Source organism: Ursus americanus, chromosome 4 (assembly GCF_024610735.1).
Source record: "Ursus americanus isolate L20-20 chromosome 4, mUrsAme1.1.p, whole genome shotgun sequence".
In the NCBI taxonomy this organism is placed as follows: Eukaryota; Metazoa; Chordata; class Mammalia; order Carnivora; family Ursidae; genus Ursus; species Ursus americanus.
In genome coordinates, this window is record NC_142130.1 from 48,035,757 (window position 1) to 48,061,724 (window position 25,968).

General features: G+C 38.5%; 1 protein-coding gene across 15 annotated transcripts in view; it reads right to left on the reverse strand.

Moving 5' to 3' along the window:
- Positions 1 to 25,968, reverse strand: part of BBX (BBX high mobility group box domain containing) — a 263,913-nt gene that overhangs the window by 76,018 nt on the left and 161,927 nt on the right. For all 15 annotated transcript variants that reach the window (XM_087861645.1, XM_045785275.2, XM_045785277.2 and 12 more), the window contains 3 exons: positions 21,673 to 21,843; positions 15,933 to 16,172; positions 4,974 to 5,169 (listed from right to left, as the gene is read on the reverse strand). In XM_087861645.1, coding sequence (XP_087717771.1) covers positions 4,974 to 5,169; positions 15,933 to 16,172; positions 21,673 to 21,834 — 598 coding nt within the window. In that variant the 5' untranslated portion in view covers positions 21,835 to 21,843. The remainder of the gene's footprint in view (positions 1 to 4,973; positions 5,170 to 15,932; positions 16,173 to 21,672; positions 21,844 to 25,968) is intronic.

A 25,968-nucleotide genomic window follows, 5' to 3' on the forward strand; every position in this document is an offset into this window, starting at 1 on the left:
CAGCCCATCATCCATACACTCTTTTATGGTCCCAATGATAAAATGTTTTATTATAGAACACTTCAACTGATATAATTTGGGAAGTCCAGAAAGCTCACCAAGACTGCTAGCAAGCAAGGTGAAACTAAAATTGTAAAGTGACAGCTAAACAAGGATAAGATTCTTCTGGGATATGTGGGAGCATCACTGGGGGGGGGGGGAGCTTTACCTAGAATTCTACTATAGACACCTACATAGCAATCACCTGAATACTTTATTTCCTCAGAATGCTGCCATTATGTTAGACTGCATTTCTTAGCATTCATATATGACAACACCACATACTTTGTTACATTATAAATCACACACTGAATTACGGAGTTCTGTTTTTAACTTTTTGAGGACCCTCCATACTCTGTTCCCTTAGTGGCTGTACCAATTTACAAGCAACAGTGCACAAGGGCTCCCTCTTCTCCACATCCTCACCAGCACTTGTCTTTCTGATAATGTTCATTCTAACAGGCATGAGGGAGTACATCACCGTGGTTTTAATTTGCATTTTCCTAGTGACTAGTAATGCTGAACATCTTTTCGTGTACCTGGTGGGCCTTTTGTACATCTTTGGAGAAATGTCTATTCAGAGCCTCTGCCTACTTTTTACTTGGGTGTTGGAGTTCCTTATAGATTTTTGGATATTAACTTCTCAGATATGTGGTTAGAAAATATTTTTCCGCATTCTGTAGGTTGTCTTTTCACTTTGTTGATGCTTGCTTTTGCTACATAGAAGCTTTGCAATGTAGTCTCTCACTTGTTCATTTTTTATTTTGTTGTTTGTGCTTTACGTGTCATATCCAATAAAGACCATTACCAAGATGTATGTCAAGGAGCTTTATGCCTAAGTTTTCTTCTAGGATTTTCATGGTCTCAGGTTTCACAGTTAAGTCTTTAATCCACTTCATGTCAATTTTTTATGGTTTAAGATATGGGTCCAGTTTCATTTTTTTACATGTGAATATCCAATTACCCCAGCACCATTTCTGGAAAAGACGATCTTTTTTCCATTTAGTATTTTTGGCTTCCTTGTCAAATACTGGTTGATTGTGTATGTTTGGGATTATTTATGGGCTCTTGATTCTGTTCCATTGGTCTATCTGTCTGTTTTTTATGACAGTACCATATTGTCTTAATGACTATGGCTTTATAGTATAGCTTAAAATCAGAAATTATGAGGCCACCTGCTTTGTTCTTCTTTCTCAGGATTCCTTTGGCTATTTGGGGTCTTCTGTGGGTCCATATAAATTTTAGGAGTGTTTTTTCTACTTCTGTTAAAAATACCATTGGAAACTTGATAGGGATTGCATCCAATCTATAGATGGCTTTTGGTAATATTGTTTTAACAATATTAATTCTTCCAATCCATGAACACAGGACACCTTTCCATTTATTTGTGTCTTCTTTAATTTCTTTCATCAGTGTCCTGTAGTTTTCAAAGATCTTTTACATCCTTCGTTAAATTTATTACTAAGTGTCTTATTTTGATGCCATTGTAAATGGGATAGACTTAGTTCTTTTCCAGAAAATTTGTTGTTAGTGTATAGAAATGCTACTGATTTTTCTATGTTAATCTTGTATCCTGCAACTTTACTGAATTCATTTATTAGATCCAATAGATTTTTGGTTAAGCTATAGGCTTTTCCAAATATAAAGTCATGTCATCTGCAAACAGATAATTTTACTTCTTCTTTTTCAATTCTGGTTTCTTTTATTTATTTTTCTTGCCAATTACTCTAGCTAGGACTTATAATATCATGCCTAAGAGTGGTGAGAGTGGACACTCTTGTCTTATTCCTGATATTAAAAGGAAAACCTTTCAGCATCTCACCATTAGGTATGATATTAGCTGTGGACTTGTTGAGGTATGTTTCTTTTGTGCCTAATTTGTTAAGAGTGTTTATCACGAATGGATATTGGATTTTGTCAAATGCTTTTTCTGCATCTACTGAGAGGATGATTCTTTTTATTCTATTAATGTGATGTATCACATTGATTTATTTATATATGTTAAACCATCCTTGAATCCCCAGGATAAATCCCACTTGATCACGGTGAATGATCCTTTTAATGTGCTGCTGAATTTAGTCTGCTAGTATTTTATTGAGAATTTTTGAATCTATATTCATCAGGGATATTGGCCTATAGTTTTCTTTTCTAGTAGTGTCCCTTTCTGGCTTTGATATTAGAATAATGCTGGCCTTGTAAAATGAGTTTGGAGTGTTCCATCTTCTTTGATATTTCTGGAAGAGTTTGAGAAGAACTAGTGCTAACTCTTCTTTAAATGTTTGGTAAAATTTACTAGTTAACCCATCTGGTCCTGGGCTTTTCTTCATTGGGAAATTTCTAATTACTAATTCAATCTCCTTACTCATAATTGGTCTACCAAGACTTCCTATTTCTTACTGATTTGGTGTTAGTAAGCTGCATGTTTCTAAGAATTTCTCCTAGGTTTTCCAGTTTGTTGGCATACAGTCATTCATAGTAGCCTCTTATGATCCTTTATATTTTTCTGGTATCAGTTGTAGTGTCTCCTTTTTCATTTATAATTGTGTTGATTTGGGTCCTTAATGTTTTTTCTGTGGTTAGTCTGGCTAAAAGTTTGTTGATTTTATTTATCTTTTCAAAGAGCCAACTCTTAGTATAGTTAACCTTTTCTCTTGTTTTTCTGTTCTCTATTTCACTTATTTCTGATTGAATCTTTATTATTTCCCTTCTGCTAACTGGAGGTCTGTTCTTTTTCTAGTTCCTTAAGGCAGAGAGTTAGGCTGTTTCTTTGTGATCTCCCTTGCTTATTAATGTAGGCATTTGTTGCTATGAACTTCCCTCTTAGAACTGCTTTTGCTGCATCCCACAAATTCTGGTATATTAGGTTTCCATTTGCTTGTTTCAAGAAACCTTTTATTTCCCCCTTAATTTCTTTTTGATCCATTGGTTGGCCTAGAGAATGCTGTTTAACTTTTATGTGTTTTTGAATTTTTCAGTTTTCCTCTTGTTTTTAATTTCTAGTTTCATGCCATTGTGGTCAGAAGATAATTGGTATGATTTATTCTTTTTCAATTTGCTAAGACTTGTTTTGTGGCCTAAACATATGGTCTATCCTAGAAAATGGTCCATGTGTGCATGGAAACAACCTGTGAACATTGATGGATGGATGAATGGATAAAGAAGATGTGATTACACACACACACACACACACACACACACACACACACACAGAGTGAGATATTATTCAGCCATAAAAAATGGGGAAATCCTACCATTTGTGACAAAATGGATGCACCCTGAAGGCATTATGCTAAGTCAAATAAGTCAGAGAGACAAATGCTATATTATCTTGGGGCGCCTGGGTAGCGTAGTCTTTGAAGCGTCTGCCTTCGGCTCAGGGCGTGATCCCGGCGTACCGGGATCGAGTCCCACATCGGGCTTCTCTGCTAGGAGCCTGCTTCTTCCTCTCCCACTCCCCCTGCTGTGTTCCCTCTCTCGCTGGCTGTCTCTCTGTCACATAAATAAATAAAATCTTTAAAAAAAATGCTATATTATCTTACTTATATGTGGAATATTAAAAAAGAAAGAAAGAAAGTTAGAAAGAAAGAAAGAGAGAAAGAAAGAAAGAAAAAAGAAAGAAAGAAAGAAAGAAAGAAAGAAAGAAAGAAAGAAAGAAAAGGAAAAAAAAGAAAACACAAAAGAAACCAGACTTCTGCTTATCAGAGGCAGAGAGAGGGTAGAGGAAGGAAGAACTGGAGGAAAGGTGGTCACAAACTTCTACTTACAGCATAAATAAGTACTAGGGATGTAATGTAGAACATGATGCCTATAGCTGACACTGCTGTATGACAAACAGGGAAGTTGCTAAGAAAGTTAATTCTAAGAGTTCTCATCACAAGGAGAAATTTTTTTTCCTTTTTCTCTTTTCTTTTTATTGTATCTATGTGAGGAGATAGATGTTAGCTGAACCTATTGTAATCATTTCACAATGTATGTAAATCAAACCATCAGTCTGTATGTCTTAAACTTATACAACAATGTAGGTCAATTATTTCTCAATAAAACTGGATTAAAAAAAAAGTGTTATCATAATATTGCTCAACTTCCTTTCCCAGGCTCTCCATACTGCAAATGGTTCAGTGCTCTCATTTTGAAGAAAATCTGTTTATAATAAGTGACATAGGAACCATTAAGGTCAACAGCAACTTCATAGCTTCCACTCTGCCCAATCCCCCAATTTCATCCTGGAAAACTTCTCTCTTGATTACTGCACTGCAATAGCCAGGAAGACAGAGCCATTTGCAGAATGAATACAAGTACTTTATTTCACGGTAATAAATGCTTTAGCATTCCTTACCACCCAAAGAGTATTAAAGGTCCCATAACAAATGGGACCATCTGGAAGTTTTAATTTGCCTGGCTCATACAGGAATGGGGGTGGGGGGGTAGGATGGGAATTCCTTCCAAGAAACAGCTGTCAGATCCATCTCAGACTTGTGATGGAACTTTTCATATTCTTGCCCTAGATGTTTCAAATCCTCAGATGATCAACATAATTACGGCTTTTTAAGTACCCACAATAACTAAGATACTTATTGGGATAGCTTAATACTATGTATGTCTCTGTAAGCTACTTTGTTACATTATAAAATTCCCTGAGCTCTTAATCTCCACATTGTGGTCTGCCTTTCCATAACGTCAAAGTCAGAAATTCACATATATGTATAATGACTCCACTACTTGGTCCATACTCCCTTTAATTATATATATACACTCTATGTGTATTGTGTTTCAAAGCTTTCAGATATGCTATATCTTTGCATTGCTTCACATTGGTTATAAATTGTGCTTCTCTCTATGTATATATTACATATATATATATAATTTTTAAAAATACTATCTAAATGTATTGCCTTGTCCTTAAAAAGAATAATTGAAATAATGCCTAAACTCACCAGCCATTCCAAAATTTAGCTGAGGCATTTCTTCAGTCTTTGCTTTCTTAGGGCTTGGCAAATCCCTTGAAGAGTCAGATGGGAAGGCCCATGGTTTCTTTCGTGGATTGACAGTGGGTGTTGGGGATTTCACAGGCTTGTTTGTGGTAGGACACCATTTGTAGCCAGGATTTGCTTTCATAAATGCATCTTTATACTATAAAGAATAGATAACAGATTTCAATTAATATACAGACTGAAAAAGTTCCAATAGCCTTTATATCTCACCCCCCCACCATTAAATATAAATGAAAAAATACTTTCAATAACTTCTATGGCTTTACTTATAGAAGAATGATAATCCGAGCCCAGGGCTTTAGAGACAGGACATGGATTTAACTCCTAGAAAGTTCATTTGTGGAAGATGGGTCCAGAGGCAACAAATTTCTATCCTTTGACCCACATCTTTTTTTAAGTATGCAAAAAGATGTCTTACCACGGTAGAGAGGGAGTTATTTGTAAGGGAAAGAGCAAGGGCTTTGAAGACAGAAAGAGCAGAGTTCAAACCCTAGCACCTCCACTTAAGCTAGACTGACCAAAGACCGACACTATAACCTCGCTGGGCCTCATCTTTAGCTTCTACGAACTGAGAACACCACCACCAATCCATAGGGTTATTGTAAATCGCGGTGCGTTGTTTGGCACCCGGTTCCGAGTGGGTATCACGTACACATTACAAACTGTGAGTCAATACCAGAGCCAGTAACCAGATTCTGCTCACGGCTTAATTTGGCAAGTATGCCAAAAATACAATCCCTGCTTTGATGTACGGGTAAGGCAAATGCAGACAAACTTAACAAAGCAATGTATACAGTTTTGGGATAAACAAGCTACGATCAAGAGTGGTGAGAAGGGGAACAAGGTAGGAAAAACCGATGTATAACTCTTCAGGTGAGGATGCTGGGCCATGTGGAGGAAAAAGCACACCTCAGAGAGACTGTGGGTTCACTTCCAGACTACAGCAATAAAGCAAGCATCACAATAAAGCCAGTCAAATGGATTTTTTTGGCTTCCCAGTGTATATAAATGTTACGTCTACATTATACTACAGTCTATTAAGTGTGCAGTAGCACTCTACCTTAAAAAACAATGAAATATCCTAATTATGCTAAACAATGCTAACCATCATCTGAGCTTTCAGCAAGCTGTAATCACTGAACACAGATCACCGTAAGAAATGTAATAATGAAAATTTGGAAATATTGCTAGAATTACCCAAAGGTAACACAGTGACACAAAATGAACAAATGCCATTGGAAAAAAGGTGCCGAAAGACTTGCTTGACACAGCGTTGCCATAAACCCTCAGTTTGTAAGAAACTAAGTATCTGGGAAGCACCAACATCCCAGGATTTTACAATGAGCACGTGCGACTGCAAATGTGAACACGCTGAGAGCTGTGATGTGTGATGTTGCACTTTACGTCTTCAACTTGGAGGTTTCAACCTTCACTAACCATAGCCTCCTTTTCCCTTTATTTTTGTGATTTTTTTCCTGTAACTCTTTCTGCCAACTCCGTTGCTTCTTTCCCCTTTTGTGGCAATAAAACTAAATGAAATACATTTATTGCTATTCATTATACATTGCCAAAAGTTATATCATCTAATAAAAATGTATTTTCCATGTATTCAATTATTCCAACTTGCTAACTGCTAGAAACTTTATTAAATCAATACAATTGTTTCAATCCCATAAGCTTGCCCTTTAAAACGCTCACTCTAAGTGTAAACTAATTTAGTATATGCTCCAAATAGCTTTTTATTTAACCCAACAGGAAAAAAGATTCTTTTATCCTTCGTATAAGAAGAAAGGGTATATAATCCAAATAAACATTTCTATTTTTTTCACTTTAAATCATGTAAATGAAAGCTGTACTGTAGGTCATATAATGCGAGTGTTAATAATCAATGGTTTAGAATTATCCCCAAATTATCTTAACTCAAGTTTTCTGAATAAGCTTTTTTTTTAAAAAAAAAAAGCAAAAACAAAAAAACCCTAAAAGCTGTACCTCTTGCATGTTGCTACATGGGTACATGTCGACAGAAGGGAAGCACAAAATAGTGAAAAAATAGTTCCACTTTTCTTTCTAGAATAATTAAAATGAGGATGCAAGGCCAGAGCCAAACAAGAATTTACCATCACAGAGCAGAATAAATTTGGAGGTATCCACTGTGATATAAGAGACACCCTACTCCGGTGCATTCACCTGCGTGGGGGATTTACATACTAAGCTGAAGCAGACAAATAGCCTTGCTTCCCGTCTGAAGGTGGAAAGTGACAAATGGTAGGGGAGGTGAAAATGGAAAGAGCAGACACATGCATCATTATTGTGTCCCAGGAAAAGGCACATGGGCTGGTTTGTCAGACGAACAGTCATCTGGACAAAGGTCACCACTCTACAAAATGACAAAAGACTTTCAAACAAATTAATTAACACATTTGTCATGAGAAATAAAAAATTTTTTTGGAGTTTTTAAAGAAGCAAGTCCCAGTTGTGAACGATGCTGGACTAGATGACAGACACCAGTTCAGAGCATGAATTAAAGTCTCTGCTTTCAAACTGTTTACAATCCACAATGAGTCACACAAACTTTTTTTTTTTAACCCGTGGTTCATAGGCCTTCCCTAGTTCAGGCATGAAAAATGGTTTTGCAAAGGATCTGTAAAAGGGGAAGCTCCCTATGGGCTGGAGAACAGAAGGCGAGAGAAAGTCCTGGAGGATGTGGGGTTTTATGGAAAATGATTACTGAGAATTCACTAGAAGGGTCAATACTGTGTATCACAATAATAACCTCGCAGGTCCTTAAACTGAACGTAAATGAGCAGGAACAAGATAACGCTCAATAGCTCAATCAAAAATGTACTAAGCAAAAGCATTAAGAACGTGAGAAAGAGGAAAGAATAACACACAGTCCTTGTCCTTTAGGAATGTAAAGTTTACATGGGGATGTCATAAATTTATGTAAAGACACACTTGAACACCAAGTGAAGGCGGAGGCAGAAAGAGCCTCGGAGTCTGAGGATGTCTCTCTGTCCTTGGAACTGGACACCTCATCAATCACTTGCTCTGATTCAACTATAAGAAACAACAGAAAGGCTTAATCATTTGTTGTGATGAGGTTATTAGGAAAGGGATTATAGAGAAGGCTGAGTAAGGGAGAAATGAAGGAAGACAGTATATAGTGTGAAGCAAATAGCTGAGTGAAACCGTTAGCATGCTGGTCAACTATGTGGACAAAAATCCATCGTTAGAGGATTTAAAGGGCCAAAGAGATAGGCCCTGTCCATTTGGATCTCCAGGGCACGGCTCTTCATGCTGGGAGTGAGAGGGGAGCCTGTTTTCATCCAGGAACATCAATCACGGGCTATTGGTCCAATCTCGTGGATAATTAACCCCTTGTTAAAATACTGATTTTCAAAAATCTCTCATTAAAATAAAAATTCACCTGATGGTTTCCATTTTTTTTTCTTCAAAGTTCCCAACTGCTTAGATAACCTAAGTGCATCTACTTTACAGACACGGTTTGTCATTTATGCAAGGTGCTCAGCACACGCTGGCTCCCTTCTCCTGATCCTAACCACCACAACACTTTATCAGCAATAACAATAAGTCACTGTTATTCAGTAATGGTTAATGCACACCCTTTGCCGTGGTAGTTTGTTTCCTTCATATATGACAATGACATTATTATATACCAAAAACAATACTCAATTTATGTTTATCTTTTAAAAAGTGGGTCTCAACATTAAATACCTTTCTGGAACATTTATAAGAATGAAAATTTGACTTCAAAAAGCACCTTAATGTTAATGAAAAATACACTAACTATTCTCCAATTACTTGTTTTTAATGGGGGGGGGGGCATCTAAAATCCAGTAGAATTTCTAGCTATTATTACAGTCCAGATTTTTTTAACACAGTGAAAAGAATGGCAACCCTGGAGAGGTCCAGGAGTAAGGACCCCTGGAAATGTCTATACAAATAAAGACAGCTGATTCTGGTGCCAATATGTGAAATAGCACCATGATTAAAAAACAAACAAATAAACAAAACAAAACCTACCAGAACCACAGAGGAGAGACTACAAAAAACTATCTGATTTTTAAAAAACAGATCGAACACATATTTTTATTTTGTAACTCTGCAGGGGTTTAAGTGACCCCTCGCATAATAAATTTTGAGACAGCTGTACCTCTTCCCACGGGCAGCAGAAACCACATTATCCAAGGCTGGGAGAGGAGAGGCGGATGCTTGACAAGTGTCACTAATCTGGAGATTCAGCTCTAAAACTGTTCATTTAGATAATAAAACTCAAAGCACTATCTGATCTGAATTATTTTTACTAGATATTTTGAATAGGAAGAAAATGAGACTATTATGTGACAGAACATGGAATTCAGTTTATGGTTTTGACAGAACGAAAATATTTTAAGCTATACATTAACCTGCATGACTTTTATGATAAAGCTACTCCAATAAAAATTATACACTTCAAAAAGAGACTTAAATAAGCGACCAGGAAATTGTTTGGTTCCACTATAGAAAATTTATAAAGGAAAAACTAGGTTGGCTGTAGATAAGGTTACCTAAATTGGCTGTAAGGATTATCATGGCAACAATGGTTCATTTTCATACATAAATTTTTTAAAAGGACAATTTTACTCCCTAATTTAAATCAGGAGAAAAGTCAGTTTAATTAGTTAGCACTAATAAAAAAAATCAAAATTTCAGAATTTCTTTTAACATGTCATTTTCTTACCTTGTGAAAAGTAGATAGGGATCTGGGAAAGAAAACATTATTTACATTTCTGAAAATGTATTAATAAATTCATACGTTAACTAATTTGAATTGTAAAATGTGTAAGTTTTCTTTTTAAAAAAATGTGTTTGCTAAGGTTTAGTATTTTCCTTAAACGATTCATATTTTCTCCTTACAAAATAATTTACGGTATGAATTTGTAATTTTTCAAGCAGGGCAAAAATTAATTTTTATCTATATCCCTTGAATGGTCACCAATTCCAAAGTAATCAAGATTTACTGCAGTAACGTCTTACAGAATATTGGAGTTATAGTCCCTCAATCAATCTAAAAATTAGTATCTTTTTTTTTTTTTTTAAAGATTTTATTTATTTATTTGACAGAGACAGCCAGCGGGAGAGGGAACACAAGCAGGGGGAGTGGGAGAGGAAGAAGCAGGCTTCCAGCGGAGGAGCCTGATGTGGGGCTCAATCCCGTAATGCCGGGATCACGCCCTGAGTCGAAGGCAGACGCTTAACGACTGCGCTACCCAGGCGCCCCCCTAAAAATTAGTACCTTGAAACCAATACCAAAATAAGTTTTAAGAGACTTAGTTTAAATTTTCCACATATCACTCGCTGTGGGATCTATTTTTCATCACTAGCTATGGCTTCCTTATAAAATCCTTATAATTTTATTTTATTTGAATATTTAAATGTTAGTGTTAACTAACTGGACTGGTATTTCTGAAGTCAAGTAGTTAGCTCACTCGGCTGAACATGTATCCTGTTAGAGGCTATCAATCACACTGGAGAGTATCTGCCACGTTGGGCAAACCATACAACTCGTTTTGTTGGCTCTGGGGTTTCAGTTTTGCATTCTAGTAGCCCTTCATTTTGTTAACAGGTCCTAATAAAAATCATAAATAATCACTTGGTAGAGAAGAATCAAATACAAACAAACTCCAGTTTGCATATCAGGAAAATGACAAAAACTACCATTGGTAGAACACTAAAGCTTTACGGAATGATTGTGTGTACACTGCCTTATTGGCATTTCACTCAACCCTACAGGGCAGGGCAGGCATCTTTACTGACATTCAGAGGCAGAAGCCCAGAAAGATCTGACAAGGGAGAAAGCCAAGTCCAAGAACTCAAGCTCCACTACTACTAACTTGCTTCCTTGGATAAGTCACTTTACTTTCTGGGCCTCGGTGTCTTCATCTTTAGCTGTTGGGGAAAAAAAAAAAACTACCTCCTGGGATTATTATGAGGATTAAATGAGTTAAATATTTATAAAAGAACCCTGGGCAGAATAAAGCAATATTCAAAAATTGATTATTATCATCTCAAAAATGAACACTTGAATACTTTTTTTAAAATACAGTAAGAAAGGGGCACCTGGATGGCTGTCAGTTAAGCATCTGGCTCGATTTTGGCTCGGGTCATAATCTCAAAGTCTTGAAACTGAGCCCCACGTCAGGCTCCGAAATCAGCAGGAGTCTGCTTGAGGATTCTCTCTCACTTTTCTCCCTCTGCCCCTCCCCCTGCTCATGCTTGCTCTCTCTCTCAAATAAATAAATAAAAATCTTAAATAAATAAATAAATAAATAACTAAATAAATAAATAAATGCAGTAAGAAAGTCCTGATATCTGGAACACAGGAACAGAAAAGGTCTCAAAAACAAGACCTCCCATGAAACATGGAGCCTAAGTCTTTGGTTTTACTGTCCATGTCCCCTCAAAGTAGCAGGGCCCCTATTAAGTCATACTCAGACAATCCCATACAGAATAAATCATGTCATTAGATGTAGCCAAAAGTGGCTGACAGAGGACAGCAACAAACACCAACAGCTGAGGGTGGGCCCAAAAGACTGATTCATGGAAAACCAAAGAGGAAATTCAAAAGAAGAATTAAGAATCATTCACCATGTAGAGAAAAATGTGACTATAACTTACTGTTGACAAAGGTCTCGCCAAATTACAAATTATAAAATAATTATTGTTTGGAAGTAATGGTTTAAAATTTTCAAAAATATTTGAAAGGCATTCTGAATGCTTGAAGTAAGGAAGTATATAAACAAAATTTTAAGTAAGGTTTCCAGGATAAATATATAAAATAAAGGGTTTAAGGGAACAGGCAGGTTTCATCTACTGCAAATCACTTAGGTGTAACAGCAGTTTCTCAAGGATGCTGGAAAAATGAGGTGCTACTCTAGTTTAGTGGTATGCAAGGTGCCACAGCATGCTTGTAAGAACACGGATGCTGTTAAGCATGATATGTGTGACAGTAAACAAAAATTCCCTACAGTTATAATATATGAGAAAATGAGAGTCTGTCCTCTTTGGAGAAAAATCCATTTCTAATAAAGCCAAAGCAAGGGAATAAATAGTTTAGTTTTATCTTTAAGAAATATGAAGGAAGAATCAGTTACTAAAACTCCATGGAGTTTTGTGGTGATGAGAATCTTTCCTAGGGTACTGATGGCAATAGATACGAAAGGCTATTATAGTTTACCTTCAGGTTGCATTTTATTGCATTTAATTCCATAGTTGTTTTATTGCCATACAACTGAACCTTCAAACTCGTCAGCCTGGTCTCACGAATTTTGTCTTTACAACATTTCCTGTTAGTGTCCTACACATATCCTAGGCTCAGGGTAAGACAAACTTTCTTGTTCCTGAAATTGTTCTTACTATCCCACATCTGCTCTTATCCCTGCCTTTCTCTCTGAATCCTACACCAAAGCCCAGAACACATACTATCAACTCCATAAAGCCTTTTCTGAAATATCCCCACTAACATCCACCCCAGCACAAGCAGACTCTTTCCGTTAGACATTTTACTGCTACCATTTTTACCATAATTAGCTCAAACCTCTTATCTTGTAGGCATCTAAGTAACCAGCACATAGTAAAAGAATGCTAGTCAAACAGGCAACAGTATCCCAGCTCCACAATGTGCGCGTGGTCAAGATATCAACTCCAAAGGGCCCTAGATCCCTGCTCTAAAGAACGGGGACAATTGTAACTGACTTTGTGTTTGTGCTTCTGTAAAATGTCAGGCTTGGGATGAACCAGTCAATCAATAAATGCATGCATTCTGCCTTATGCCTCTGATCTTACAAAAAAGAAGGGAGATGGTATTATAAAGGTATTCAAATTTGTTTTTGACTTTCCAGATCCCCTCCTCTTCTTGGCACCTACTCTGCTCTTCCTGGAGGTCTAGATAGGTGATCTTCTAAACTGACTGTAAATTAATTAATTCTGACCATTAGTTTAAATGACAAGTGGAAGGTTCCAGCAATATCCTAGACAAAAACACAGATTTGTATTCCGGTATTTGTAAGAGTGTGGACATACGATGTTAAAGTGAAAAGTAAGGCCGCTCCTGAATCTCCTACCAGCAGTACCACCGTCAGAAACCTGCAGTCCCACAGCCTGGGAACATCCTTAACCCTGAACTATCACACGCACTGCTGAGTTTAAGAAAATGACCCATGTTACAGCCTTAAGATGGTATTATTTACATTACTTATAACCAGTTATTGCTCTAATGAGATTCATCAGACAGCATGAAACCCTCATTCAACCCCCCCCCAACAATGCAAATGAGTACTGGGCAATAATTCAAGAAACTGAAAACAAATCCCAGAATGGCTGTTTGCTCTCACCAGATGCACTAAAAGATAATCAGGAGCAAGAAAAGCATTAGAGAAAGTTTTAACAGGTTAAAAAAATAAACCCTCCCAAGTTGTATTACTTAGTCCTCACTTCTTTTAAAAAACATCTCTTTTTAAGTATTCACATTCACACAAAAACTATCCTGAAAGAGTATGTCTGGTTCCTATAGAGAACACAGTTAAAATCTAGTGTCTGAAATGAAAACGTTACAAAAGTTTTAAAAATGACTGCCTGGGTGAGAGGCCCTTGCAGAGCTGAGACCTTATTCACCATCAGCAACCACCACAGACTTGGTATACTGACGTCCCCCCCAAGGAAGCTTTTCGTTGGTGAAAAGGCTGTTGCAAGAAGACTGCACTATTAACACAAAAAGCACTAGCACGATGGCCTGCACTTTAATGTAATTTCGAAACCATGTAGCAAATACACAGAAACAAGTCAGGATCACTTACGACCAGAAACCGATTATAGAAAGATGTTGAAAGTGGCTGAACCTTCCACACTTGACTGGACATGAGACAGTGTTTCCTAAGAGCAGCTGCAAACAAGGCAGGTTGCAAGGCGGAAGGTGCGCCTCCGCGTGGAGCAGATCGCGGGAGGCCACCTTAACAGACTGCATTAGGGCGCCACGATGGCAAATATTGTGAGCCTAATTAAGTAATTAGTAAGAGATTTCCTGTATGGAAATAATACTTCCTCCTCTTAAAAGTGGCCGCCTATTGGGTTTCTAAATTAGCAGTATTTAAGAAAAGGCAAACAATGTACTTGGGACAGGCTGCATGATATAAAAAAACAACAATCCAAAACCAAACTCAAGTGTTTAATTATAGGAAGTTAATGCGGTTCCCTATGAGGTTTCAGATAATTGTTTATTTTAACATATAAGCGTAGGACTATAAAAAAAATTTAAGGCTATTTAATGGGAAAATGCTGTTAATTACTATTATGCTAGTTGAAATCTACTGAAACATTTAAAATCACGTAGGTTACTGGAACTGATTTTAAATTTTCCAGATACACGGGGCACCTGGGTTGTTCAGTCTGCTAAGTGTTTGTCTTCAGCTCTGGTCCTGATCCTGGGGTCCTGGGATGGAACCCCATGTGGGGCTCCCTGCTCAACCGGGAGCCTCCTATTCTCTCTCCCTCTTTCTCTCCTGTCTGCTTGTGCTCTCTCTAGCTATCTCTCTCTCTCAAATAAATAAATAAAATATTTAAAAATATAAAAAAAAATTTCCAGATACGCTTACATAGTCAAAATCCTGTCTTTACTAATAGCTAACTCACAAAGTCTTATGTAAACATTAACTACATAACAACTACGCTAATCATATACTCTGGATTCAAATATCCTTCAACATTGCATAAGAAATTTTTATCTTACATATTAGCTTGTTAAACAACTCAATAAAACCACAGCAATTAAAAGAATTATTTTTCCACATACTGAGATGTCTAATAAAACGTGTCACTTGAAATTCTATATTTTTGTCCCCTGCTGGTTCTTCTTTTCATAGAACTTCACCAAATGTTGGATAGCAGGGGTTTTCATGAATCAAGATTGTTTGCAAGTTACAATGCTGAAGGAGTAATGTGAGAATTACTCCTTTCAAGTTTAACCACAACGATACCGCTTTGCCTTTCCTTCACTTGCTAAATCCATTACACAATACATTTTCAGAGCATAATGAACTCATTAATTTCAGACTAATTTAAAAACAGACTGGAGTACAATTTTTGAAGGAATTCAGTCACTGCTGTCAGGACTGATCCAAATCCCCCCTCTCTGAATAGCCATCCTGCATAGAAGTGCTTCTGCCTATGAAGTCTTTACATGCGTGCACATATCATAACACGTCAAGTTTCACTGCCATTCATTCCTTCACTGATTTTAAATATTCATGCTGCACTACCTACACAACAGAAATAAACCAAAGCATATCTCTTAATAACTGTATTTATTACAAAATCAAAAAATGTTAGAACGGAAAGGGATATAAGTTTTTGTCCAATTTCCTCATTCTAATAACATCAAAAAAAAAAAAAAAGGCTGAAACCCAGATATTGACTTTGATACTGTCAGAAGGTTATTTAGTGTTAGAACTAGATGAGTTTTCTTTCCCATGACACAACTAGAGTAACCTAAGATTGTCGTCTTTACCACGGGCACTCTCTGACAGGAGAAGCTGGGTTCCTAGAAAAAAATTTTTTAAAAAACTCCATCCATAATAAATAAATTACCATTCATAAAAATCAACCCCCCACATCAATCTGTGGAGTATACACAATGAAAAAACTTGGCAATTGATTGCTCTTGGCACCTCCACCAGCATTTGGAAGGTGGATTTGGAATTCAGGAATAGAAGAAAGCTCTTATGTTTTCGTGTAACACTTGATTCAGGATTCCCCTTTGTGCTGCTAGGCCTTCAGCACATATCTGAAGACTGGGGGTATGGGACTGATTTCTCACAGCCATCATAAAACCTTGTCATTGTAACCTACCTCCTTGGCCATGTCTGTATATTTCTGCTTTTCCTTTGGATCTAGAACAGCCCACCAATCAGCCAGTATCTTGGTAGCACTTCGGTTATCAAGCCTGGGGTGTTCCTGACGTACAAGGGAGCGATGACGTTTGCAAAATAAGAGAAATGCATTCATTGGTCTCCGGGCTCGCTGTTCTGGTGATTCATCGTCAGTCTCACCAACATCTTGCTCTAGGCCATCGGCCCCAAGAAGTTGAACCTATTACCAACCAAAACAAAAGCCCGATGTTTAACTCATCCTGGACAATTTTGCTTTAACAGTTAGTTTTGGTTTTCAAATTGTATTTTTTCTTAGCTCCATTTAAACAACTTACAAAAAAATTAATCATCAACCACTATTAGTGGTTGGTAACCAACTTACAATGTATTCTGCTTAGTTTCTATAGCAAACTGTGTATGTCTCTATTGCCGCACATACTATTATCGTGTTATGATTACTTACATTTTTTCCCTCACTGAACAGTGAGCTCTTTGAGGACAAAGGCTCTTTTACCTTTACAACCACAGTGTCTAGCTCAATGTCTGGCTAATATAACATCAGTACTTAACAAACTGCTCAAAAAGAAATAAGCCCATTCTGTGATATATGGGTCTCAAGATTAACAACAACATTCACCAAAAAATACATGAATATTAGTTGTTTCTCTTTGGAAAGTGCTTTTGTACAGTTAATAATATGAAAACGTGTAACATGAAAGTAGGCAATAAAAATTTAATATAGACTATTCAGTGCTTTATATACTCACAAGTGGAGCCTCCTACTGTAAAAATCAAAATAGACATTTAACATTATTTGAAGGAGGAACTACATAGTGAATTTTCTAGTTTGTAAATATTAACCTTTCTCGTTTACTGAAATGCTAGGAATAAATTCCCCTAGGCTTCAACCTTCAACATCGATTCTGAATCCTCCCTTTTCTGGAGCATTGCATTCAATTCAAGGTCTTCAAGAACTTCTACAAAGCTCTAATCCTGCCCATGCCATCTGTGTAATTGTCATTTCCACTGCTCTAGCCTCTGGCCTACGCTTTCTGCTTCTGATCTCTTCCATTACTTCCTGCACATGGCTGCAGATACCTCTCATCAGAGAATCTCAGGATATATTAGGATTGTTAAATATCTTCTAATGCTCAAATGTGATCCTATGCTATTTCTTGGAAACAGTGTTAACCATGAACAGAAGTCCAGAAGGCTTACTAAAACTCTCTCTTTAATTTCTTGTTTCATAGTTAAAATCAAGAAGGACTGAGGTAGTTGTTAGTCTGCATTATATAGTACAGCCTTAGCTCTTCAACTTGAGTGGGCAGTGGAATCCCTGGAGGTCTTGTTAAAACAGAGATTGCTAGGTCCCATTCCCAGAGTTTCCCATTCTCTAGGTCTGGGGTGGGCTTTGAGAATTAGTATTTCTAACAAGTTCCCAGGTGATGCGGATGCTGCTGGTCTAAAGATCAGTCTGAGAACCACTACTGTAAGGAAACCGTGTTCTTTTACATGTTTATTGGGCAACTGCTACAGATACTCGAGGACAAATCACTAGCTTAATCCAATTTGGTCTTTTTATTTATTTATTTATAAAGATTTTATTTATTTATGTGACAGAGAGACAGCCAGCGAGAGAGGGAACGCAGCAGAGGGAGTGGGAGAGGAAGAAGCAGGCTCCCAGCGGAGGAGCCCGATGTGGGACTCGATCCTGGAACGCCGGGATCACGCCCTGAGCCGAAGGCAGACACTTAATGACTGCGCTACCCAGGCACCCCCCAATTTGGTCTTTTTAAAAAGTCTCTTAAGTTTAAATTAAGTATTGCAAATGCACTTAATTAACCATCGATTATCTTCAAACAAAATAGTACAGTGGAAGAATCTTAAAAGTCATAGCTATCTGATTTGGAAATACATTAGAGATTATTGGGAGTGAGGGCTGCAGACTTAGCTTCCTCATTATACAATTATTAACAATGATTTGCATTTTTGGGGAGTATTTATTTAGCATTCTGAATCTAAGAAGCTATAGAAAAATCAAGGCAAAAAAAGTAATATTATTTAGGTTGAGGAAATAATTATAGTTTCCCTTCAGAAAAGAATACCTTTTGATTCTGTTACTAAATTATAAAACTCAAGCCAAGAGCTGGAAAAAAAAGATAAATAAGACAAGATCTCGGGCCGAGGAGCTTACTGTCTGGGGAGGGAAGAAAGACATAAAAGTGACTGAATTAAAAAGCAGTATGACGACGATTACAAGGAACCAGTGTAATAACGAAGCACTAGTGGATGAATGAGAGAGAGCACACTGAAGTCTCCCTAGAAAATGTGTTGTCTGAGCTAAATTCTGAAAGATGAATCAGAATGTGTCAGGTAGTCAATGGGGAGACACAGAAAACTAAAAAGGATTAAGGCTCTATGACTACTAATTGATACACAGTTCAGGAGCACTGGTATACCTAACATTATACCACAGAGCCAGAACATGAGGTTGTACAGCAGGTATGGACATACTTCATGAAGAATGTGCTCTGTCTTATATATAAAAAAAAAAAGGCAATTAATCCTATAAGTAGTTTCAGACTGTAAAAACAAAAACAAACCAAAAAAAACCCACCTTGGGAGAACAACATAGGTTATCATATTTTACCACAGATTATTTTGCCAAATACGGACATCAAAGAGAAGTGTTTTCAGGGCACCCGGGTGGCTCAGTCTGTTAAGCATCTGACTTTGGCTCAGGTCATGATCCCAGGGTCCTGGGATCCAGCCCCAAGTCAGCCTCCCTGCTCAGCGGAGAGCGTGCTTCTCCCTCTCCCTCTGACCCTCCCCTTGCTCGTGCTCTCTCTCTCAAATAAATAAAATCTTTAAAAAAAAAATGTTTTCAACTACTATTTAATGTGACAATTATTTCATTAAATTAACTAACCAAAAAGTGAAAAGCTAGACTTAAATTTTTCTTTACCAGGGGCCAAGTAATACCTTGTAATAAATCAACACTAGTACCAGACCAGGGTATGGAAACCACAGCTGGATGCAATGGAGAGCCATGAGTGGTTTTAAGGATAGGAAAGACATTGCTAGATTATTTTAAGATAACTTCTGTCAGCAGTATAGAGCATGAGTTATAATAGCAAAACTATAAGCAATTCAAACTAGAGGAACCATTTAAAAGACTGTTCCAGCTGTCCAGGTAAGAAAGGAGATATGGCTGAATCAAGGACATAATGAGGAGAATGGAGAAGTGAGAACAGAAACAATATTTATTTATGAGGTAGAACCAAGAGAGCTGGTATGCAACTGGATTTAGCAGTTAAAAAAGGAAGAGTGCTGGGGTGCCTGGGTGGCGCAGTCAGTTGAGTGTTTGACTCTTGGTTTCAGCTCAGGTGTGATCTTGGGGGTCATAGGATCAAGCCCCAAGTTGGGCTCCCTGCTCAGTGTGAAGTCTGATTAAGACTCTCTCTCCTTCTCCCTCAGCCCCTCCCCGCTACTCTAAAATAAATAAATAAATCTAATGGAAAAAAAAAAAAAAAAAGCTAGAGTGTTTCTAGCTCCAATGGCAAGACTCCTTCATACACAACAGAGAATGCTTTTCCTCAAATGAGAGAAATTAGATCGGGTGGGGAGCAGAAAGACTAGTATCAGGCAGGCTAAATTTGAGGTGGTTCTCATCAGAGAAGTCTTGGTTGGGGTAATGAACTGACGTAAGAATACAAAGGAGGCCAGGCTAGGAAAGTGGATGAGATCACCAACTGGGGACTGAAAAGAGAAGGGAATTCATCACTTCGTTCTTTCACTAACTGTTTATTGGGCCGCTGACAGGGACCAGGCACCGTTCTAGGTGGTGCAGGTAGAGCCGTGAGCCTATGAATTCCCTGCCCTCATGAAGCAGAACAGCATGGCCAGCCTTTCCTTTTGAAAGGACCCCACTGGCTGCTCTGCTGAGAGCAGACTGTGGAAGGGCACTAGATCTGATCTGCCCTGGAAATGCTGGTGGTGTGGATCAAGGAGGCAGTGCTGAGGAGGAGTCAAGCTGAGAACACAAGTAGAAGGCATGGCTGAGAATCTACTGATGGATGGACCTGAGACTTGAGCAAAGGAAAACAGACAAGGCTTCTGGTCTGACCAAGCTCAAAGCTCGGGGTCCGCACTTACTGAGGAAGGGAAGACGCAGGATGATGGGCTTCGAAGCTTCATTCTGAACACAATCAAACTGAGGTTCTGATTTGAGATCTAAGTGGATATGTCAAGTCAATAGTCAAAATCATGAGCGTAGAGTTTAAGAGAAAGGTCCAGGATAGAGAGAGAAATTGAGAAGCCCAAGGAGCACCAATACTTGAGGGCAGAATAATGGAGGGGCATCAACTGAAGAAGCTAGGAAGGTGCGGCTGGGAGAGCAACAGAAATCCTGGGACAGACGCAGGAGCGCGTGCTGCAGGAGTCAAGCAGGAGACTGCTTCAAGGACCATGAGACCCACAGGCACCACTGTGTCAGAACGATCAAATCGGGATAAACTTGGCAGTTTCCTCATATAGAATTAATAACACTGGTTTCTCTGGAAAAGGAAAGGAGGCAGAAAAGATGGGCAAGGAGTGAAGTAAGCGGGCAGGTGAGCAGAGGAAGCTGAAAGGAGTTACTTCCAGCGGCCTCTGTTTTCTCTGTAAAAGAGTAGGAAAAGCTCAGCGAAGAGAGACCGGAAAGGGTATCCAGGTAAGAAACGGGAAAAAGAGAAAACATGGTGTCTTGGAAGCTGACCCAAGCCTAGAACAAAAGACTGAATGGATGTCAAAGGCCTGAAGAATCCTAAAAACATGTTTATAAAAGTTGCAGTGACAGAAAATATGTACTCACTGATTTTTCTAATGAACATGTATCTATTCAAAGCCTGCTATGTGCTAGGCACCATTCTAGATTCCAACAAGAGGAGGACACGAGGGGCAGCCTTGGCTCTTCCTGAGCTGATATTCTGGTCTGGCAAGACAGACATCCACAAGCACACAGCTAAACACAAGGTAAATGGTAAATGCCAGGAAGGAAATCCCTGGACAGGGAATGCGTCTGGTGGGAAGGACACCTGCGATGATGAGGTCCCATCTCTTGGGGAGGTAGTCTTTGCTCTGAAGGCTGAATAAGGAGGAGGACAAGGAACCAGTTAAGCCAAGACTTAGAGGAATGTGTGGCTTTGTAAAGTCACCTGCCTGGTTGTGTGACTTTCTAAATAAAAGCTGGCTGCTCAAGCATGAGACCAGAGAAGGGGACGTGAAGGGCTGAATGACCAAGGAGGCTTGGTGGGGGTGAAAACTGCCAGATGCCATGAAGGTGGCGGAGATGAGGGCCTGAGCAGCCGAGGCCACCTACGGAGACAGGGCTAGGCTGAAGCAGAGAGAGCAGCCAGAGGAGCAACGGAGTGGATGCCAGGTGAGCACAACAAATTTTCTGAATACCCCCATCTCCACTGTAATTTGAGTATTACCCTATTACCCGAAAATCATTAGTTAACCGACAGAAAGACTGTTTAAGAAGGATCTGTTTCCGTCTCAACTACTAGGAAGTACAGATATTTCAGGAGTTGTCAGTACCTGGAATAAAAAGGTAAACTGAGTAGTTCAATAGGATTCAAGTTACACAGACTTTTACAAATGCAACCTTCTCACCATCCATGATCACTGCCATTTCTGGAACGAATACTCAAATCTTCTATATTAAACAGAGGAATTACCTTATCAATATCCTCCTCTTCGTCTTCCTCTTCCTCCTCTTCTGAAAAGTCCAGCAGTTTCTTTGCCAGCAGTGGGTGCCACTGAAGACACTTTCGTTTTGGTCGTTTTCCAGCCCTTTCTCCTTCTGCTGAATGATCTTTATTTCTATTACTGCCTTTCATTACTGTGACCTGTGGGAAGGAAAAAAAAGGAGAGAAACAGAGAGAAATCAAAGTAAATTTGATTAAAATTTGTTTATTTAGCTTCCTTAGCTTTAATTGGATTATAGTTTTAATGACTAAAGTATCTACCAGCTCAGGCATTTACTGGATTCACTACGAATTCTAAGCACATAATCAAACATTCATTTTACTTGGCTAAATGGAGCTAATAAAATCTGCCTTTTATGAAATCTACTTCCTTCCACTTCATAACTTCAGAACTCAAAACCCAAATAAAGCAGCAGGAGGATTACAAGTCACTGTCACCTGTTCACATTTTACTCAGGGTAGGGTTTCTCAACGTGGTGCATCTGAAGAATGTGAAAAGACAGCTCCCAGAGGTGGCCCTCCACACATTCTCTGACGGCTCCTCTTTTACTGTAATAATTTACATGAATTTTGCTTTCTACACTATGGTAAATCTGAGCTCGGAGCATTAAGTAAAACGAATACTTTGTAAGAATCAGATGTTTTGGATTTAAAATAAAACCATTTCCCAAGATGACACACAACTTTTAAAAACTAGTGGTGTGCAGCCTCCAACGACCCAGCCCATGAAGCCACTGAAGGTCACATGGTGCAATGAGCATTCTCTGTATCCATCTGCGGCACAAGTCGCAAACACTTCTGACCTCCCCATGACGTGGGCACCAAAACCAGTCACAAAGGTTTGCTCCCAAGGCTTTTTGCTGTTGCTCTTCCCCTGAAAGGTGGCTGGCTGAAAGAGCTAAGGAGTAGCCAGCCTATGGATGTGATAAAATCCTTCAGAAGCCCAAAGTTCTAACTTACTTTTCTATGACTTAAAAAAAAAGTTTTTTCTCAATGATAAAAACAGTACACATTCATATTTTATAAAGGTGAAAACAGTACAAAATGAAGTTTCTATTCTCCATCACATCAGCCCCACAGCCCAGAGGTAAACTATACATGTCAGTTTCTTATATGCATTCTCTCAGCTTTTTCCTAGTTTAATAGTTCTCATTCATTCATTTTATGTAAAAAAATACATATTATTGTTTGTACATACTCATGCAAACATTCAAATAACACACTCAAGTGCTATCAATTTAAATGGCTCACACTGACAGTTACAAACACAGTTGCTGAAATCAGAGAACAGTAGCCTTTTAGGTCAGTGGAAGGGTACACTGGTCCAAATGCTTCCAAAGTGGTATCAACACATTTTTTATGCCATGTTGCTAAAACGGGGATTTCATAAAGTTTCTAGATTCATCCAGTTCTGAAGCCTTTAAAACAATATGGCACAAGCAAATTTATCTTCTGTCCTTCATTGTTTATGGATTTGGGGTCATGCTTAGGTCTTCGTTTCAAAATTTTAAGAAAACACTAATAACTCCTTCTAGGACTTGCATGATGTCATTATAAAAAAGAATATCAATATTTGATCAATCTGTAATTCATTCTGATAAAGGAGATAAGGGTCTACCCTATTCTTTTTTTCCCAAATAACTAGCCAAACTCTGCCGACGCTATTTATTAAATAATCCAGCTTTCTCCCACTCTTTTGAAATGCCATTTTTATCCTACACTAAATTACTACATGTGTATAAATCTATTTCTGAATTCTCTTCTGTTAATAATCCTGCCCCTCTAGCCTGTGTGCTATCTTTGACCAATTTTAAAATATCCTTAGGGACTACATTCTGTATCTTTTTTTAATATGTAAATATGCCAGTAAATAAAGCCATTTAGAAATTTTCATTTGCATAGATCATGCTCATTTAAGTCAATATACCTTGACTGTTCCCATTTTGTAATAACTGTAGAATATTTCAAAATAAAAATGTATTGCAATATACTCAATCATTTCATTACTGATAAACATTCAGATTATTTCTTGTGCTGCAGTAAAATCTTCATCTTAATAAAAAAAGTTTTTTAAATCTTCATTTTGTTAAAAATCCTTATCAATTTATTAAATGCTATGTCTACTCAAAGGAAGGATGGAGAGCAAAGAAAAACATGTTCCTGTGGTCCTTTTAAGCAAGAAACTTCTGAATATCTGAAACAATTGTATGATTTGTGTGGCTGCCTCAAAAGTATAATAAGTTACTGAAGACTCTATATGGATTCGTTATCTGGTATGCTCTTAATAAAGCAACAAAGATTTCTTGTGAACTGATAGACCATTTAACAATTCTCATTCTATCTACAAATAAAACTTGGCACAGGCAACCCAATTTCCAAAAATACCAATGCTACAGAGAGAGAAGAGGAAATGGTTATTTTTGTGGCTTATTAATCACTTCAGGATGAGCTGTGTGAATGGCAATTAAACCCATTTGGGGGTCCCAATATCTTATGAGATAAAACATTTTTTATGGCCTTCTCTTTTTTCACTTAAAAAAGGTCCCTTTGACATTTCTTATTAAGGTTGCTTTAGTGCTTATGAACTCCTTTAATTTTTGGCTGGCAAACTTTATCTTTCCTTCAATTCTGAATAATCTTGCCAGGTAAATTATTCTTGGTTGTAGGTTTTTTCCTTTCAACTATTTGAATGCGTCATGCCACTCCCTTTTGGCCTGCAAATTATTCTGCCGAAGAATCAGCTGGTGGTCTTACAGGAGTACCCTCCTATGTAACTAGTTGCTTTTCTTTTGCTGCTTTTAAGATTCTCTTTAATTTCTGACATTTTAATTATGATGTGTCTTGGTGTGGACCTCTTTGAATGCATCTGGTCTGGGGCTCTATGTGATTCCTAGACCTAGGTGTCTGTTTCTTTTTCCAGGTTAGTGAAGTTTTCAGCCATTATTTCTTCAAATAAGTTTTCTGCCTCTTTCTTTCTCTCTTCTCCTCTGGGACCCCTATAATGGTGCCTGATACTGTTCCAAAGGTCCCTTAAACCATTTTATTTTATTTTTAAATTCTTTTTTCTTTTTGCTGTTCAGTTGGGGTGATTTCCACTAACCCGTCTTTCAGATCACTGATCCACTCTTCTGCATCATCTAATCTGCTGTTGATTCCATCCAAAGTATTTTTCAATTCAGTTATTGTAGTCAGCTCTGATTGGTTCTTTTTTATATTTTCTCTCTCTTTGTTGAAGTTCTTACTGGGCTCACTCAATATTTTCCCAAGTTTGGTGAACATCTTTATGATCGTTATTTTGAACTATTATTGCCAGGCACACTGCTTATCTGTTTCATTTAGTTCTTTTTCCGAGGTTTTTTCTTTCATTTGGAGCATATACCTTTGCCTGGCTTTCTGTGTTTGTATCTATTAGTAGGTCAGCTAAGTCTCCTGATCTTAAAGGAGTGGCCTTATACAGAAAGTTTCCTGTGGGGCCCAGAAGCGCAACCCCTGGTCACCAGGACCAAGTGCTCCAGGAATGTGCCCTGAGTGGGCTGTGTATACCTTCCTGTAGTGGCTAGGTTGTGACAGCTTCAGGTGCACTGGCAGAAGGGGCTGGCCCCCAGCCTGGCTGGCTGCAATGCCCAGCCATGACTACTGTGGTAGCACTAGTGGGCGGGCTTGGACCCAGTACAGCTGACTGAGAAGCCTGGCCACGGCTGTGTCGGTGGGCAGGTCTAGTCCCTGGTGTGGCTGGCTGTGAGGCCTGGCCATGACCCCTGCAGTCAGGCCGGTGGGTGGGACTGCCTGTCTCCCTGAGTGGCAGCTGCTTCATGGGGGTTTTGATCCATGCTGAGGATGTACACTGGGTGCAGCAGCACAGGGAATGGGACACAGACAGAGGTCTCCGCCAAGGCCTCTTGCTGAGTACAGTGAGGTGCTCGTCCTGGCCAAGATTTCTTGCTGGGACAGGAGCTGCCTGGGGGTGGGGGAGAAAAGGAGCCACTTTGCAGGGTTGCCAGTCCCAGCCAATGCTGCTCACCAGGGTAGGAGCTGCTTTGGAGGGATGCCTGTTGGGCTGAGTTGTCCAAGGAATGTGGGTGGAGGTGGTGGTGGGTGAACAGTGCTAGCAAGGTAGATAGAGAATTTCAGGAATGGCTCCCACAAGCGACAGACCAGCTCCGTAGAAGGAAAGAAAAATGGCGCCCTCCAGTGCTTCCATTCCTGCAGAAATTTCCTACTGATCCCTGCTGCTCTGGCACACAACCTAAAAGTAATCAACAAATA